Below are 17940 nucleotides of genomic sequence, written 5' to 3' on the forward strand. Positions count from 1 at the left end.
TCATAAATCTATTGAATAATCAAAAGAAGATTTTACTTTTCATATATATCACGGCTAGCTACAACAAAATCAAGCCACATTAAGACCATATACTAATTAAACTCCAAAAAATGAAGGAAAAAAATCGTGGTTGTTATTAAACCAAAATATCTTGTTTGAACTTGGGACATTTTCCGTCTTTTTCGACATTCTTCGATTTCTGGGAATTGGCTAAAGACGAAGAGGACTGAAAGGATTCTGGAGAGTGACGAGGAAACTCCGATAGCATTTGAACGACTTCTCTCATCGTCGGCCTCTCAACGCTGTTTTCTTGGATGCAAAGCATTGCAATGAAGAACATGTGCATTGCTTCATCTTTGGGCACAGATATAGTAAGCCTATGATCAACAATATTTGCAACATCCTCTTTCCGACAATTCGTTGCTTTCTTCGACCATTGCACTATGTCCACGCCTTCTCCAAACTCACCTACGGGCCGCCGCCCCGTCAGAAGCTCCAACAGAACCACCCCGAAGCTATATACATCGCTTTTCTGGTCCACCCTCAGCGTGTATGCATACTCTGAAACACATGCATGCATATATACAAACATCAGTACCAAAACTCAGAAAGAAATAAACCTACAAGAGAAGGGCAAGGCCCAAATTGAATTGGTTTTTGGGTTTTCGATTTGAAGCTCAATATGTTTTCTTTTATTCGAAAGAAGCCCAATAAATCGAAAGCAAAGCAAAAATTAGTTTAAAGATAAAAAATAAAATAAAATAAAATAAGTGAATGGGTTGATGCAAGTTGCAAGGGGAAGAACCGAGAAGAAAGCAAAGTAGCCGAGACTTTCCACGTCGGAAGAAACCCACTTTTTGTGCTCTAAAACAAAACAAGTGGCGGGGGTGGTGGCCTAAATGTATAAAAAAACATGTATGTATAAGTGTGTGTGTGTGTGTGTAATTAAAATGGACGTGCATGTCGGGTTAGCTTTCACGACAGTCAAGACCTGTTGTGTTAGACATCACTGTCAGACTTCCCTCTTGTGTTGTGTCATTGTCAAATTGACCTCACAGAATACCGATTCTGATATCAAATCGAGAGAGAAGACAGTAATTAATTTACTATCGTGTTTTGATTCACTAAAATAATTATATAAGAAATGGACCCCCACAATAATCTGAGTAGTCTGGCACAGAATTTGGGAGAGGAGAGGAGGGAGGCAGATTGTCTGTCCTACTGTTACCATGTCTTTTTTATTTATTTTTATTTGTACGGTCACGATTAAATAACGTTAATATTTTATATTTTTATTATTTATTATTTTATTATTTTTATTAAAAAATTAATGTGATATAATCGTGATCGTACAAATAAAAGAAAATAAAAAGAACACGGTAACAGGAGGGTATACAATCCGGAGAGGAGAGAGGCAGTTTGTGTGTTTTGTGGTTACCAAGAAAATTCCATGCATAATGATGTTGTTTGTTTCTTCTCTCTCTCTCTCTCTCTAACTGTGGACAGTGGACACAGATCACGGTAGATTTCAGACATGTCAATTTTTAGCGAGTTCTCTTCTTCTTTTTCTTTTGTGGTCAAGTGCAAGGAGATGTGTGTGTCATGGTATTTTCTAGGGTTTCGTGTGAACTGATACTGCATGCATAGTAGATCTTGGTGCATGGCTTATGGGAGGGACTTCAAGAAAGGCATTAGGAAATCAATTACCAAGTAAAGGTATGGGAAAACAAATCACACAACTCAAAATATCAATATATAAAAGAGGAATAAGAAAATAATATACATTACTCATCTTTTTCTTATTCTTATTTAATCATGTTTATTATTTTTAATTAGATTATTCAATTTGATGACTAGAAGTAAAAAATGGTGTGTATGAAGCTTAAAAGAGTGTAAAAATAATATGAATATAAATACAGTAAACAAACTAATTTTTCTTTTTGATGTTATAAGAGGTTTCAAAATGCAACTCTCCGTCCTCTTTAATTAATTAAAAAAAGGTAAGCTTAAGACTTTATGGTGTTCTTCAAAAACAGAATATATTTTGCTTCATGCAGTGGAAATTGGAAATTTACAAAAACATTCCTAACATCTTAATGGACCCAAAAACTAATTAATACCTTAAATTCTCAACCAAGAACACAAAACTAATGGCTTACATGATTACACAGGTATGTATATTCCTTATGCTCATGATGAAGTCCAAAGCATAAAGGAAAAGAAAAGTTTGTCGCCTAACAAATCTTGTGCAATTAAAGGAAGTGTTAAATTTAACAAAATGATTTTATAAATTTTAAAAACTAAATTTTTGACGCAAAATCGAGCACAATTCTAGAAATTTCTTACATTTTTTCCTCACATCGATCCATTAGCGTTGAGAACTGAGGGCAATGATTGTCTAATGATGTGACCCACAATTTTGACAGTAGCAGAAATTCACATACTGACTAACTTAACTACCAAGTACCAACTTTGATCAACGCATCAATATATGAAATACACCGACACACTGAATTTGCATGGCTGGATTTTGAAAGGCGTTCGTTATACACAAACTACACAAAGCTTGGAATAAATTCAAAACTATAGTCAAATTGATAGGGAAGAAGAAACAATTAACATACCTGGTGCAATGTAGCCATATGAGCCTGCAATTGCAGACATGCATTCAGACGTTCCCCCATCCATCAAGAACTTGGCAAGCCCGAAATCTGCAACGTGCGCTTCGAAGCTCGAATTGAGCAAAATGTTGTTGGATTTCACGTCCCGGTGAAGAATCAACGGAGAACAATCATGGTGAAGGTAGCACAAGCCTTTGGCAGCTTCGATGGCAATTTTGTACCTCAAATTCCAGACCAAGAAACCTCCCTTCTTCCCATGCAGTGCTTCTCCCAAGCTTCCGTTTCTCATGTACTCGTAAACAAGCAGATTGGTATCCCTGTTTGAACAAAAAGCCAGCAGCCTCACAATGTTTCTATGTCGAATGTTGCCTAATGTCTGGATTTCGGCTCTGAAGCCATGATCGTGGCTGTTCGGTCCAAAACCAAGTAGCTTTTTCACAGCAATTTCAACCCCATTCGGCATTTTTCCGTGGTAAACAATCCCTGCTCCCCCTCTCCCAATCACATTACCGTCCTTCACGCATTCGAGGATGTCAGCGATTGTGAATTCCAGCTTCTGGAATGCAGTCATTTTCCATGAATCAGTACCGTTCCTTTTGAATGATTTGGCCTTGAGGATAGCAGCCGCAGCAAACACCAACGAGCATATTAGCAGGCCTAATGCGAAGATTAGCTTGAAATCCCCCGGAGGTTTTTGCGGTGTGCTTGTGATTGTGGTGAAGTTGCAAGGGTTGTTCAGGAGGGAGCCACAAAGATGGGGATTGCCCGCGAAAGCGGAGGCATTAAAGAAGGAAAATTGCCCTGATTCGGGTAGTTTTCCGGAGAAATCATTGAAGGAAAAATCAGCAATTGTGAGGCTTTTCATGGTTCCTATTGATTTGGGAATATTTTGGTTCAAGTGGTTTCTCGATATGTTCAAGTAATTCAGGATGTGAACGTTGGAAATTTCGGGTGGGATGGAGCCGGAGAGGTTGTTCTGGCTCATGTCAAGGTAAGTGAGATGAAAACAGTTTCCGATTTCTGGTGGGATTTCGCCAGAGAGTGAATTTCTGCTAAGATCAAGCTTTAGTACTTGATGGAGTTGGCCTATTGAAGGTGGGATTGGACCGGAGAATTGATTTCCACTGAGTAGGAGGATTTGGAGGGAAGAGAAATTTGAAAGCGAAAAAGGTAAAGGACCGGATAGGAGATTGTTCGACAGATTAAGCTGGCCTAATTTCACTGGCTGCGACGAGCTATTAGCTTTCTCCAACAGTATGCCAGATAGGTAATTGTTTTGCAACTCTACTAAACTCAGCAGCGGCAAATAAATTAGGCCATTTGGTATGCTACCATTCAGGTAATTCTGCCCCAGCCTCACTCTAGTGAGACTAGAACATGTCCCCAAGCCTTGAGGGATTGGACCGAAAAGAAAGTTTTTCAAGAGAATTAGTATTCTCAGCTGATTGGATGAACACAAGTTTGGTGGGATTTTACCGGTGAGCTTGTTCGAGGACAAATCGAGCAACTGAAGCTTCCCATTCTGGCCAAGTTTCTGCGGGATGATCCCCGTGAAGTTGTTCATCCACAGCCCCAGTGTTTCCAAATTAGGCAAGTCCGCGACGTAGTCTGGAATCGAGCCATGCAATCTGTTCATGAAGAGGTTGAAAAGCTTGAGCTGTTTGAGATTGGAAAACTCAAATGGGATTTCACCGGTAAGTGCATTGTTGGAGAGATCAAGATTGACCAAGTTTGTCAAGTTGCCTAGCTGCCTTGGAATTGTGCCTGAGAGAAGATTGATGTGCAAGTAAAGTGTGTTGAGCTCCTTCATATTCCCCAGCTCGCGGGGAATTGGCCCATCCAATTCGCAGCTCGAGAGATCCATGTGAACCACATTGACCAATTTTCCTAACTCCTTTGGAATCCCACCTTCAAAAACATTGTAATATCCCAAGTAAAGCTCTCTCAAGTTAGTGAGGTTGCCCAACTCGCCCGGAATTTCACCACTGAGATCATTGCCAGCAAGTGACAAGTACTCCAGGCTGACTAAATTCCCATAAGATTTTGGGATTTTCCCACTGAAATAATTGCCTCCAAGCTCCAAAAACCTGAGCTTGTTCAAGCTCAAAATACCAAGTGGAAGAGGAGCACTGAAGTTGTTGTTATAAGCATCAAAAACTTCCAAATTGGCAATGCCCGAGTAGTCCCAATCCAGTCCTCCACTGAATTGGTTGTTGGATATGTTGAGGAACTGAAGGCTTGTGAGATTGGCAAGTGCAATGCTGCCTGTGAAGTTGTTTCCTGCAAGAGAAAGGTCGGTGAGGCGGTCGAGGCCTGAATTCAGTGGAGACACAGAGCCGGATAGACTGAAATCTGTCAAGTCCACTGCAACAACTCTTCCTCTATAGCACCGAATTCCGGCCCACAAACAAACTGACCGTGGAGACGAAGAATTCCAAGTGCTTAAGGCCGGTTCGGGGAATTGGAAGCCTTGCTTGAGAGTGACTAAAACATGAAAATCACTGACCAAGGAAGAAGCAAAACAAGATGTGCCAACAAAAGAGAAAAATGTCAAGACAATGAAAGGGAAGACCATCATGTACGTGTGTTTTTGTTTCCTGGAAAATATTCAAGAAAATTATTTTTTGAAGTATTCAAAGAGAAGATGGAGGGATTTAAGCATTTGAGATTTTCCGGGAAAGGAAGGGAAAGTAGGAGGAATCTGAGAAAAATGAAGTGAGCATGGGGTTAAGGAATCAAACATCTTCTTTCACAAAGAGTCTTCAAATACAAGGAAGAAGCTAAGCCTCTGCTTTTCTCCTTTTTCTCTCTTTATTTTCTTTGATCTTTTCTCTTCTCTCAGAGAAGAGAAGAAGAAGATTGAAATTCTGGTAAGCTATGAAACTTCTTTAGACAAAGCTAAGATGGAAAAAGCAGGAAAGGAGAGAAGAAGGTTTGTTGAGAACAAATGAAAAATAAGAGCCGTTGGATAACAAATTTAAAGTTATGATTTGGGGAGAAAAGGTAAAGTTCATAAGATGATGCTCTCTCTTTCTTTATTCACATGACAAAAATGTCCTTTAGCTTTAATCAAAGGGGATGGATGTGCTAGCTCTTTATTGCTTTGAATGAGAGGCAGTGGTGATGGAGCTGCACTTTCAAATTCAATCATTGAAATTGGTACCATTGTCTTCAAGCTTTTGGTAAATGACTATCAGCTGGTATATATCCTCAAAGCGCTGCTATCAATGACTGAAATCCGAGGTTATAGCAGTCAAGATATATGCACAAATTAAACCGATTGCAAACTTTTAATCGACAATGAAACTGAAAGAACACTATCATGATTTATATTCAAATTATTGTCTGTATAAAATTAGAAAGAATGTTTGGATAATAAATAACTTTGGTAATGATTTCCAGGAAGCAATATTAGAGTACAGCTAGCTAGCATGCTTTAATTGTTCTTCATGATCATTCAAAAAATTCACGTTTGCAGAAATTGTAAAGAAAGCATATAAACACATATTAGATCGATCATGCATGGAGGACCCATCAAATAGTAATAACATACATACATACATACATACATACATACATACATACATATATATATATATATATGATAGCAGCCATGCATGCTTGCCTCATCATGTTATGACAATCTGTAAGCATCGCAGTGTGCATATGGATAATGTTCTCAATAATTGCATGTGGTTTAATATTCTAGTAGATATTGTGCTGAATTTCTATCTATGTGGAGTGATGAATTTAGGATTCTAACATAGGTGGTCCAAATATAAAAGCTCCAAAAAAAAAAAATGTTATTGGCACTTCAAAAATTTCATTTTGCACTCAAAACTTTCTGTAATTAGAAAGAAAAATACACTTGTGAGAAGTGTAGAATGAGATTTTTTGAGTGCTAATAACAGTTCTAAAAAAAAAAAAAAAAGTTGAACGATAAATTACCAACTTTTCATTCATAGTCTTTACACAAACATTACAAGCTACAAAGACTATATATTTGTCCACAATGAGATTTTATACTCTGAAAACATGTCATGGTAGTTTCATAATCTTCTTCTCCTTCGTTAATCATTTGCAGAACCTCCACCTGCTGGTTTGCCGTTGCACTCTTCTTCTCCACCATATGCCCAAACTTGGGTGGTCCTCCAAGATCCTCATAGCCACTAGTTATATGTACTTTCCAGTAGTCCCTAGACCTCTTGGGTCCGTTAAGGCATCCGCCACTATCTATGCGTTTTGGGTTCGAAACTTTCTCATTTTCTAAATTATTGTAATAATTTTGAAACTCTCTCTCTCTCTAATAATAATAATCCAAAATAAACAAAATAAATTAGAAAAAAACACCACAACTATAAGTTGAGCCTTAGAAAATCAGTTTATTCAAAAAATTAAAAAACTAAACCAAAAAAAAAGAAAAGAAAAAAAGGAGGGGTAATTTCCGATGTGGAGTAATAAGTCGAGTCTTTTAATTGATCGTTCTTGAGCTGGAAACATGTGCCTGCTGCAACATGTGCAGTGGGTTGTAAGAAGTAAAAGATGATGATTATTAATATATGATTACTATGTTTGTTTGAATGATCAATATATAATTATGTTTGTTGTTTGAATAGGTTGCATGGAATAAGGAACCAGTGCAGTGGAAGCTTTTCTTGTGCAATGCAGCAGCAGCAGCAGCTTTATTCCCTTCGATCTCCTTCCTTGCCCTACACAGCCGGCCAGCCGGGACCAACTCTCTATGTAGTATGTAATATCGTAAGATCGATGGTGGTGGTATATTTAAGGGCTTTTTTAGAAGATGGAATAGTCTTAAAGAGAGGGCTCAAAAGTAAAAGCAGATGTATAGAAATGCATCATCTGCTTTTGATCTTCCACTTCAAATGAAAAGCAAATTAATTAAAGAAGAAAAGAAAAGACTAATTTACTTTCTTTTTTTCTTTTGGTTTCTTAAACAACAAAATCCATGACCCGCCCACCCTTCTCCTCCAAATTTCACATGGAAAAGAGTGCTCTTGTATTAACTTGAAAAAACTCACTCACTCTCTCTCTCACTCAAAGAAAAATCCATGGCCCCTCATACATGGGAAAGAGTGCTCTTCTAGCAACACTCTCTCTCTCTCTCTCTCTCTCTCTCTCTCTCTCTCTCTCTCTCTCTCTCTCTCTCTCTCTCTCTCTCTCTCTCTCTCTCTCTCTCTCTCTCTCTCTCTCTCTCTCTCTCAAAAATATATGTACAAGTGGTAGGGTTTTGTCATGCAAATGCAAATACTATAGCGCATGGCTGGCTTGGCCCCACTGTGATACTCTCATGGCAAGGAATGAGTAGTTGGGAGGAAGAGTGTGCAGAGGTGTCTCAATATATCTTATATTGAAGGTTTCGACAAAAAAAAATCGATCTTATTGAAGGGCAGGCCTGCCCTTTCGAAGGGTCACTGTCTTTGTGCCCTTGTTGACCTTAAGTTTATGAAAACCCTAATGTGGTCACTGATCAGTGTGAATTATGCAAACAGCCAAGAGAAGGATTGGATTGAAAATCAAAGATTTACTCAATATTGAGATACTATTTTGTGATCAATCGTGCCCTTGTATGCATCAACTTCTAGTCCACGGGACCATTAGGTATCGTATTGTGTGCATCAGATTTATTTAATTTTGTCATATATGGTATGAGGTATTATTTTGGAGACGTCAGGAATTTATAAAGCCTTACAAGGAATTAGGTCATTTTTCGTATTTCCAATTTTTTTTTTTTTTTTGGAATCTCAACTTAAATTATAATACTAAAGCATGTTTACTCACATGCTGAATCCAATGGCCAGATAATCTTAGAAAGAACCGAAGTGACAGTAATTTGCATGATACAAGTCAATTATAGCCTAGAAAGATGCAGGCATTTCTCTAAATGTGCTCAAAGTTACCCAGTTAAAATTGTTTGTGTGTTAGCCTCACAAATTCATCACTCGGTGACTGAGTGTGTAAGGATGTGAATAAATGTCACACATTAAAAATTTACAAGGATCTATAAGGAGTTGGATCACTCCTCTATTACCAATTGGTTTTTGGGTGGATCATCAATTTCCGTCAAAGAGGTTTGTAACTCAGTTGATTAAGAACATTAACTCATCCTTGCACCTGAAGTCTCAAGTTCAGTTCCCCTATCCCACAAGTCACTTGTATAAAAAGAAGAGACAAAAGCTATATAAATGAGAAGTACTCAAATATAACTATCTATAATCACGTGTTCATTTCTTAAGTGTGGTTAATTATGTATATATTTTTATTTCTCCTAATAGGTGTAACAAATTATATACGACCATAATTTTCTCTCTCGACACATGACGATAATTGACAAACAATGTGGGACTGCAAAGTTTTTGATAATTGACTTCACATGGCACTACCAAATTGGCCAAAAGAGAGAACCATATTCGCCTCTCCTTTTGCCAATTGAGGCAAAAAAAAAAAATTTCTCAATACTGATTCGAGCTAAAAGGATGTACATATGTTCTTATGTTCTTTAACGTGCACGGCTTTAAAAATTAAATAAATTACTAAATTTTTTTCTTTGGCCTAAGTTTTGGATTACAAAATCAAAGTTCAAGCAAAGCGATTCCTTCGAATATATTGTAAAATGTGTAAAAAAATATATTGTAAAAAGACTCAAAAATAAGCAAACAAGATAGCCAAAGTGTCTCTAAAACCAAATCTGACTATATCCAAGTGATAAGTTAAGACAGAGAGAGTTGACATCGTCACTTGTATCCATGTTCATGGGAAGGGAAGATTAAAAATATACGACAAACAAGCATTAGTTGCAAGTAATTTCTGCAATCTCAATCTCACAATCTTAATATAATTATAAACAATTTGTAGAACCAAGTGATCTACTTCGAAATAATTAATTAGTAAAGAAAATGAGATTAAAAAGATCAATAATGATGTTTCATATTATTGCTGGTACAGTCTATAATATATGTCATCATTTTATGAAAGTATCAAAAAATGTGTAAAAAATGATGTCACTTTAATTTGTAAATAATAATACTCATAACTTAACACATTATTATTTCAACGTATGTGTATCTTATTTTCTTGTTCTGAAACCCTATTATACTCATATTTCAAAAAAATTCAACAAACAATCTAAAAAAGAAATTAAATATAAACAGTAAATGGGTTAATGGTGTTGATTTAGAGTGTAGTTTGCTCACTACCCTAAGGTGGTGGTATGATCACCATCCTATTAATTACCGTTTGATTATTTTAAGTTTCAAGATTTGTATAGTAGATAGATTAAATCAAATTTATTCAACGGCAATTAATAGAGTGGTGAGCATCACCATTATTTTAGAACAGTGAGTAAAAATATTTTCAGATTTATGAATGAGAGCAACAAAAGGAGGACAACCATACAAATTGGTGCCAGATGGAACTAATTAAAAAAGGTTGTATAAAATAGACAACATGATTACATATCTCACATATGAAACCAATGCTGAGACAGAAAGAACATTATCGCCCTTTGAATAGGAGGAACCCAATTTATGAAAGTCATCAACATCTCACGCCCCTTTAATTGGATTAGGAATGCCTTTGGCGATGCCCCAGAGAGCTTTATTCCTCTAAAGATAGGGGTTTTGACCGTCTCAAAGGGCAAAGGAATCATCCTTGTAAATAAGGTGGCAAATAAAAGGTTTGTCCTTGTATGTAAGCATCCCTCAATGAAGGAAAAACAAAAAGAAACAAACGTTTAAGGGATAAAGAGAATAAAGAGAAAAGAGAAAGACATTGTGTTATACCTCTCTGTCAACGTTAATTATGAGCATTTTAAAGGATAAAAACATTATGCTTCACATGAATGACTAGAATGAACGCATATAATATGGATATGAATTGTTGCTCAAAATTTTTGAACGCACTGACCATGAAAGGAAATCAATTGCAATATGCATATAATACATATTTGTATGTAGAAGGAGTTGAAAACTAGAGTAGGCAGAACAGATGGATAAACAGATTACGAAACTACTTTATAAACTGTAAACAAAGAAACACTAGCTACAAGATTTGTCAATAAAGCTACATAATATGAAGAGACTACGTCTTGAGAGACTTACGACTACATAATTACAATACATTCTATTTAGAGAGAACTAACCTTAATCCAATAGGCAACAAATGCAAATCCTTAACCTACAAGAAAACTAATCATTATCCAACAAGAAAAACCATAAAAAAATTATATAAACTAAAAGGGCTAATTTTCCAACTCACAACCCCCCAAATCCGAGGTCCAACTCATAACCATGTGAGTTTGCCAACAGACAGATGCTTGTGAACTCTCAATTCTCAGTCCAAAGTCGGCCGCTGATTTTTTGTTTTGGATTAGGTGTTGAGTTTGCCAACAGACAGATGCATGTGGATCATCTCACCCCTCTTTTCTCTCACTTTCAAACTCTCAATTCTCAAACCTAGCACAACAGCCCCCCACCCCACCCCCCAAACCGTGTCTTACATTCTTCTTTCCTACACCTCCATTGTGAATCTCTCCAAACGAAATCTCTCTCATCTCACCCCTCTTTCTTTTGGAGTAGGATTCTCACCCCTCTTATTTCCATCATTTTCCCTCCCCTCCTCTCACCCATTGTTTTTTGTCTTATTGTCTCTACAAAAAAAAAAAAAAAATATTAATATAAGATATTGACGAGACTTAACTGTAACCGTTTAAGTAGAAGGGGAGATAATCCTCTTCCCCTTCTTCTCTTCCTTATCCTCAATCCAAAGTCGGCTGATGGTTTTTCCGGATTTGTTGGAGAAGAGCTTTAATCCGAAAGACGGGTTCAAATTGGATGCGCTGATGAGCTTGGATTGTATTGTGTTTGTCTTCCTTTTGGTGTGTTGGTTTTGTTGAATAAGAAGAGTATCCAAGATAACTCTAATGATCCCAAGAAGAAGAAAATAGAGCACACTCTTAAAGAAAGCTCACAAAACAAACTAATTAGCAAAGCTTTTCTTATTTAGCTCTAGGCTTTGTTTTTCCTTGGATGATCTACAATGCTTGAGGACTTGGGTATTTATAGCAAACCAAATGAAAGCTACACCACACACTTACTTCACCTACAACATCCACCTACTTCACCTACAATTGACATTGATTCTCAACACTCCCCCTCAATGTCAGCTCTCATTCTTTGCACTGTGCTGAGCAGACAGCGAAAATTTTCGAGCTTGCCTGTACTTAAACTTTTTGTGAACAAGTCCGCAACTTGATCATTCGTCTTGACCTGTCTCATCTCAATCTCTTCTTGTAGAACTTTTTCTCTGATAAAGTGGTAGTGCACTTCCACATGTTTAGTTCTTGCATGAAAGACTGGATTTTCCACCAAGCGAATTGCCGATTGGTTATCACAGTACAATGGTACTGGATAATCTACTGGTTGATGTAGATCACTCATCAACTGTATTAGCCATGCATTCTCTTGAGCTGCCATTGCTGCTGCTCTATACTCTGCTTCAGTGGTTGACAATGATACCGTCGGCTGTCTCTTGCTACACCAAGAGATGGTTCCAGAACCAAGCTTAAACACATACCCAGTTGTTGATCTCCTGGTGTCATGATCTCCCGCATAATCAGCATCACAGTAACCAACTAACTTGCAGTCTTCACCTTTCTTGTACAAAAGACCATAGTCAATTGTACTCTTCACATATCTTAGTATTCGTCGAACTGCTTCCAAGTGAGGCTTCTTTGGATTTTGCATGTACCGACTCATCACACCAACTGCATAAGAAATGTCAGGTCGAGTCAAGGTTAAGTAGATCAGACTACCTACCAATTGTCGATACATCGTCGCATCTTCCAAATCTTTTCCTTCATGTGCACTCATTTTGACATTTGGCTCCATCGGCGTAGAGATCAGCTTGCATTCGAGCATTCCGAACCTCTTCAATAAATCTTTGGAATACTTCTGTTGACAGAGAAATATTCCTTCTTGTGTGCGATCAACCTCTAGACCAAGGAAGTGCTTGAGTTGGCTAAGTTCCTTCATCTGGAAACGGACTGATAAATTCTCCTTCGTCTGAAGAATTTCTGCCTCATCATCATCGGTTATGATTAAGTCATCCACATACACTAGCACAATAGCTAGCTTTCCTTCATTGGCTTTGACAAACAAGCTGGAATCTGCAGGTGTTACTGAATAACCACTTTGTGTTAGAAATTCAGCAATCTTACCAAACCACGCCCTGGGTGCTTGTTTCAATCCATAGAGTGCTTTCCGCAGTTTACACACATATTCAGGATGATCTTGGTTCTGAAATCTCATTGGTTGGATCATGTAGATCTCCCGATCCAGCTCTCCATGAAGAAAAGCATTCTTCACATCCATCTGCCACAGATTCCAGTCTTTGTTGGCTGCAAGTGCAAGTAAGACTCGTACTATTGTAAGCTTCGCCACTAGACTAAATGTTTCATCATAGTCTAGTCCGTACTGTTAAGAGAAACCACGAGCTACCAATCGTGCCTTGTACCTCTCGATTGACCCATCTGGACGACACTTTATCTTGTAAACCCACTTGTAGGATATGGGTTTCACATCTCTTGACTTTGGCACGAGATCCCAAGTCTGATTTTGCTGAAGTGCATCAAGCTCTTCTTTCATAGCTGTCATCCACTCAGAACTCTGCGATGCTTCTTCGAACGTCTCATGTTCTGTTGCAGTTGTTTTTTCAATTATGGCTGCATTGGCGTATTTGGGATTTGGCCTTCGTGTTCTTGTTGACCTTCGGAGTTGAGATTGTGGAGTTGATTCTTCCGTTTCACTCGGCCCACCTTCTTCGTTTGGTTGTTGATACACGCCAGTTTGCCAAGGACTCTTAGGTACTTCTTGCTCGACATCGTCTCCAGCAAGCAAATCTTTAGGCTCATCTGGACTTGATTGGATTTGGGCAGCTTGGTCTCCCAGTTTCCCTTGCAATGTATCTTCTAAATCTTTTGGGTCGGGCAACGCCTCATTTTCTGAGCACCAACAAGATGATGCTTCTGCATCCCATTCTTCCTCCAGGGCTAGAGACGCAATGACGTCCCAATCATCTTCACTTTTCTTCTCTAAGTTGGTGACGTTACTTTATGCAGGCCTTTTGAACCAGCAATCCTTCGCCATGTGGCCATTCTTTCCACAATTGTAACACTTGCCCTCAAATCTTTTATTATTCTGGGACTGACCACGGTTGCCGTGATACTTCGGAGCTCCCCCTGGCCGAGAACTCCCTCCTCCTTGATGACCTTTTTCCTTGTCACCATTTCTTTTAGATCCACCACCAGCACGCTGCTTAAAGCTGCCTTTACTTGTGGTGTAGAGTGCTTCCTCCTCACCTTTTAACGAAACCCCTCCCATTTGCTTTGCCAAAGCTTCTTGATCGGCAAGCAACTTCTCGAACTCAACAAGTGATGGTTGTGTCGGCCATCCTTGTATAGCGGCAATGAACCCTCGATATTCGGGTCTCAAACCATGGATAATTATTCTCTTCATCCTGGTTTCCCCAATAGGAGCTGTTGGATCTAATTCTGAAATTTCGCAGCATATCGACTTCACCTTGTGAAAGTACTGGGCAATCGTCATGTCGCGTTGTACCATCGATATCAGCTCATTCTCGAGAAGTTGCAATTTTGTATCGTTCCTCTTCGAAAAGAGTGTAACAAAAGTGTCCCATGCTTCATTTGGCATTTTAGCATCCCGAATGTGCTCCAACATTTCTTCTTCTATTGTGGTCTTTAAGGCAAACATTGATTTGCCTGCTTTAATTTTCCACTTCCGCAAGACGCCGTTAACATCTTCCGCTGCCGGTTGTGTAACTTCACTACCACCGACAACCTCCCACAAGTCTTGACCTTGAAGGTAAGACTCTATACACGTTGCCCACGTGTTATAGTTTTGGTTGTTGAGCTTCTTGATTCCTCCAACAACTTGAAGATCACCCATCGTATCGGCAAGACTTTGACTACACCGAACAAGCTTGAGTGACTACCGTGCAGAGTAATACACTACTCTCGACACAAAGAAGCTCCCTCTCAAGGTTTGTGATAACCCCAACAATAATCTCAAGAAATTTTTTCTGATGTGGAAGATCAGTCAAAACTGCAACCACAGAGCATACTCGGAATTTCAAGAGACTTTACAACCAATGCTCTACCAAGAACGATCCCTGACCGACTTGGCTCTAATACCAATTGTTGAATAAGAAGAGTATCCAAGATAACTCTAATGATCCCAAGAAGAAGAAAATAGAGCACACTCTTAAAGAAAGCTCACAAAATAAACTAATTAGCAAAGCTTTTCTTATTTAGCTCTAGGCTTTGTTTTTCCTTGGATGATCTACAATGCTTGAGGACTTGGGTATTTATAGCAAACCAAATGAAAGCTACACCACACACTTACTTCACCTACAACATCCACCTACTTCACCTACAATTGACATTGATTCTCAACAGGTTTATGGGTCAGATTCTTGCGTTTTGGGTCAGGTGTTGAGATTGCCCATTGTACTGAAACTCTCTCATATTGTACCGAAACTGAACTGGTATTGAAAAATTCGGCACACCTTCGGTTCCACCCCCATACCGTACCATACCGATACCAAAATTTTGCTTCAGTTTCGATTACACCCCTATCCCAAACCGTACCATGCGCACTCCTAACATCAACCCACAAGCGAGGAAGCTAATTCCATACAATAGACAAATGGATAGTTGTAGGAAGTCGAGAGCATGTAGGTCTTCCGATAACCCTTCGAATGTTTGGTATGCGTCTCTTTTGTGCCCACCAAACGTTTGATGTAATACTTCCTAGGCATATATCGGCAACACCGGGCATGTTGCGTCGAGAGCACTCGAGAAATTCTCTCGATAGCACTCAGATTGCTTCGGCATATGTCAGTATCCGTTGACATAATGCAAGAGAGTTCAGTTGGTGATAATAAGTCCACCAAGTGTTTGATTATATCCAACAAGAATATCGTGTATATATAATTTTTCCTTAAATTATATCCAACAAGGATATCTTGTACATATAATAGAATAATCCAACGTAACCTCAAAAGAAGAAGCACAACATAAACATATATAAACAATTCGTGTACGTGGGGAATGCTAGATCTTTCGAAATTTTGAATAACCATCTCAAACACATGCAAGCAACAATATGCATTTCACACACACATAATTCTTCAAAACCTTTGTCCTACATATTTTCTTGCAATTGTTTAATTAGATTACCCCTTGATGTTTGATGGTTTATTAACTAATTAATCAAATGTCAGACAACAATATCAAGGCCCCCATGGCTAGCAACTAAGATTGTGTAGCTAAGATTCTTTATGCAAGATTTTGTTCAAGTTTTGTTTTGTCCATACCATGAAAAACTTCTTAACCTATTTGAATGACATAAGTACGCATGCAAAGCAACACATAAAGGCCCCTTAAATCTCAAATTCTTGTCTTTATCTGATTTCTTTATTTCCTTTACAAAGGTTTTGCTTTAGTTTGTGTTTTTATCGAGAACAGTACATCAGGACCAACATTACCTGGAGGGTTTTTCCCTTTGACTAACTAAAGCATGTATGACTCCATGTGTAATTACAATACACACACATGCATATATGCTTTTCTGAAGAATTTTTCAAATAAACTTATTTGATTGTGCTGTGTATGTATATACACATATACACACATGGTTTCTACTAGCTAGTCCTGATACAGACTATGATCATCTCTTGATCTTTCTATGCGGATCCCGTTGAGTTTAATTCATCTTTACCAACTTGCATGCACTTTGAATCAAACGGCCACGATGACATGGTCTGCAGGCTCCGCATAGAAATATCAGGAGTATCTGGATCCTCCTGATACTATTGAAGAAAGGTGATACTTCAATTTTGTCCCCTTCAGTTAATAGGAAAAAAATATATATATATATATATATAAACCAAACCAAACTGAAGTACAAAAAGAGAGCAAACAATTGAACACAAGATAATAGCAGGCAATTTTTTTTTTTATATTCTTATTTATGAAAATCGATATATATAAATTTCAAAAGAGCCAGGAATAGGCTAAGAAGTACAAGGGGTGGAGTTGTCCTCCTCAACTAAATCACTAATCAAAGAGGGAGTTTCTTCATCCCATATACTATCTCCTCCATAATGGAGGGCAAAACGGGCTAACCCATGGGCTGCGGAATTGGCTTGGCAACGGATGTAGGACGCAATAGCTTCAACGATCGAATGCAGCAAAAACTTAGCATCCTCTATGCTAGGTCCAATGGGGGACACATCCTTAGAAGACCCATGTAAAGCTAACATGATCTGAAGCGAATCACTCTCCAAAAAAATACCATGAAAACCCTATGAACCGCCAACAGAAGCCCTTCTCTAACTGCTAAAGCCTCAATTTGAATAGGAGTGAACACATCTTCGCATCTCCTACTCACAGCAGCAACACACACTCCATTCGAGTCCCTGTTCCATTTGATGGAGATATATATACCTGGGTAACAGTGGGAAATCCAGTTATCAGCGGCGTTATCCCTTAGAGTATCGATATTGCTTCTTCCTTTCAAGGTGCAACACCAATGGAGGATGAGTAGGTGTGATAGAGACTAGAGGGTGGCAAAGCATGAGAGTTGTAACGATAGCACATATGAGGCTTTGAAGTCCCATAGCTACAATTACCACAGGGTGAACCAGTGATTTTGGATGAATTTCAGGCTCGTATTCTATACGACACATTATGGGTTCAATTTCTACCACTCGTGAATCGCACGATGGTGGCTAGGGAAAGTTGAAATGCCTTTGTTAGTTCCTAGCTCTTGGAAGGGTGGATTGCCGTTGCGAAGCAACTAGTTGGTCCCCTTTTTAAGAGAGGGAAACAAAAAAAAGCCTCCCATAGCTACGTCTTTTGGCTAGACGAATTTAAGATTATGTCATGACTTAAGGCTTGTGACGTATCAAATGTCTAATTTTCAAAACATAATTTAATTGTATAATAGTAACTAGCCACTCAATATTACGATTTAGCAGTATTTTTCTACATTATATTCATTAATACTTTTTATATTAAATTTAAAATTTTCTTCTCACCTAGGTTTCTGTATATTCTTGATTTGCAACAGAATGTCATTGTATCTTGAGAAACGAGAACCGGTAAATCCTGAAAACCCATGTGAGGCATAATATCGTTTTAAGGGCATAGTGTACAACGAGCCTCGACCAAGTTACGTTTCTCTACAACTCTTTCATGTGCGTTGTGTATAAGTATCAGAGT

The 17940-nt window shown here is 38.3% G+C and overlaps 1 protein-coding gene across 1 annotated transcript; it reads right to left on the bottom strand.

Annotated features, from left to right (window-relative positions):
* LOC137718394 (leucine-rich repeat receptor-like serine/threonine-protein kinase BAM3) lies at positions 1–5264 on the bottom strand. Its single transcript, XM_068457933.1, has 2 exons — positions 2625–5264; positions 1–561 (listed from the first exon to the last, which is right to left on the bottom strand). Exons 1-2 carry the CDS (start codon positions 5197–5199, stop codon positions 137–139), a joined length of 3000 nt encoding a protein of 999 aa, XP_068314034.1. The 5' UTR covers positions 5200–5264; the 3' UTR covers positions 1–136.
* Positions 5265–17940: the final 12676 nt, after the last annotated feature.

Source organism: Pyrus communis, chromosome 15 (genome assembly GCF_963583255.1).
Source record: "Pyrus communis chromosome 15, drPyrComm1.1, whole genome shotgun sequence".
Taxonomy (NCBI): Eukaryota; Viridiplantae; Streptophyta; class Magnoliopsida; order Rosales; family Rosaceae; genus Pyrus; species Pyrus communis.

Bases quoted from the DNA above. Each gene is read 5' to 3' on its own strand.
- LOC137718394 (XM_068457933.1), bottom strand. From the start codon at position 5,199: ATGATGGTCTTCCCTTTCATTGTCTTGACATTTTTCTCTTTTGTTGGC. The intron at 562-2,624 runs GTATGTTAATTG...CATGTGTTTCAG, and splicing joins ATATGGCTACATTGCACCAG to AGTATGCATACACGCTGAGG.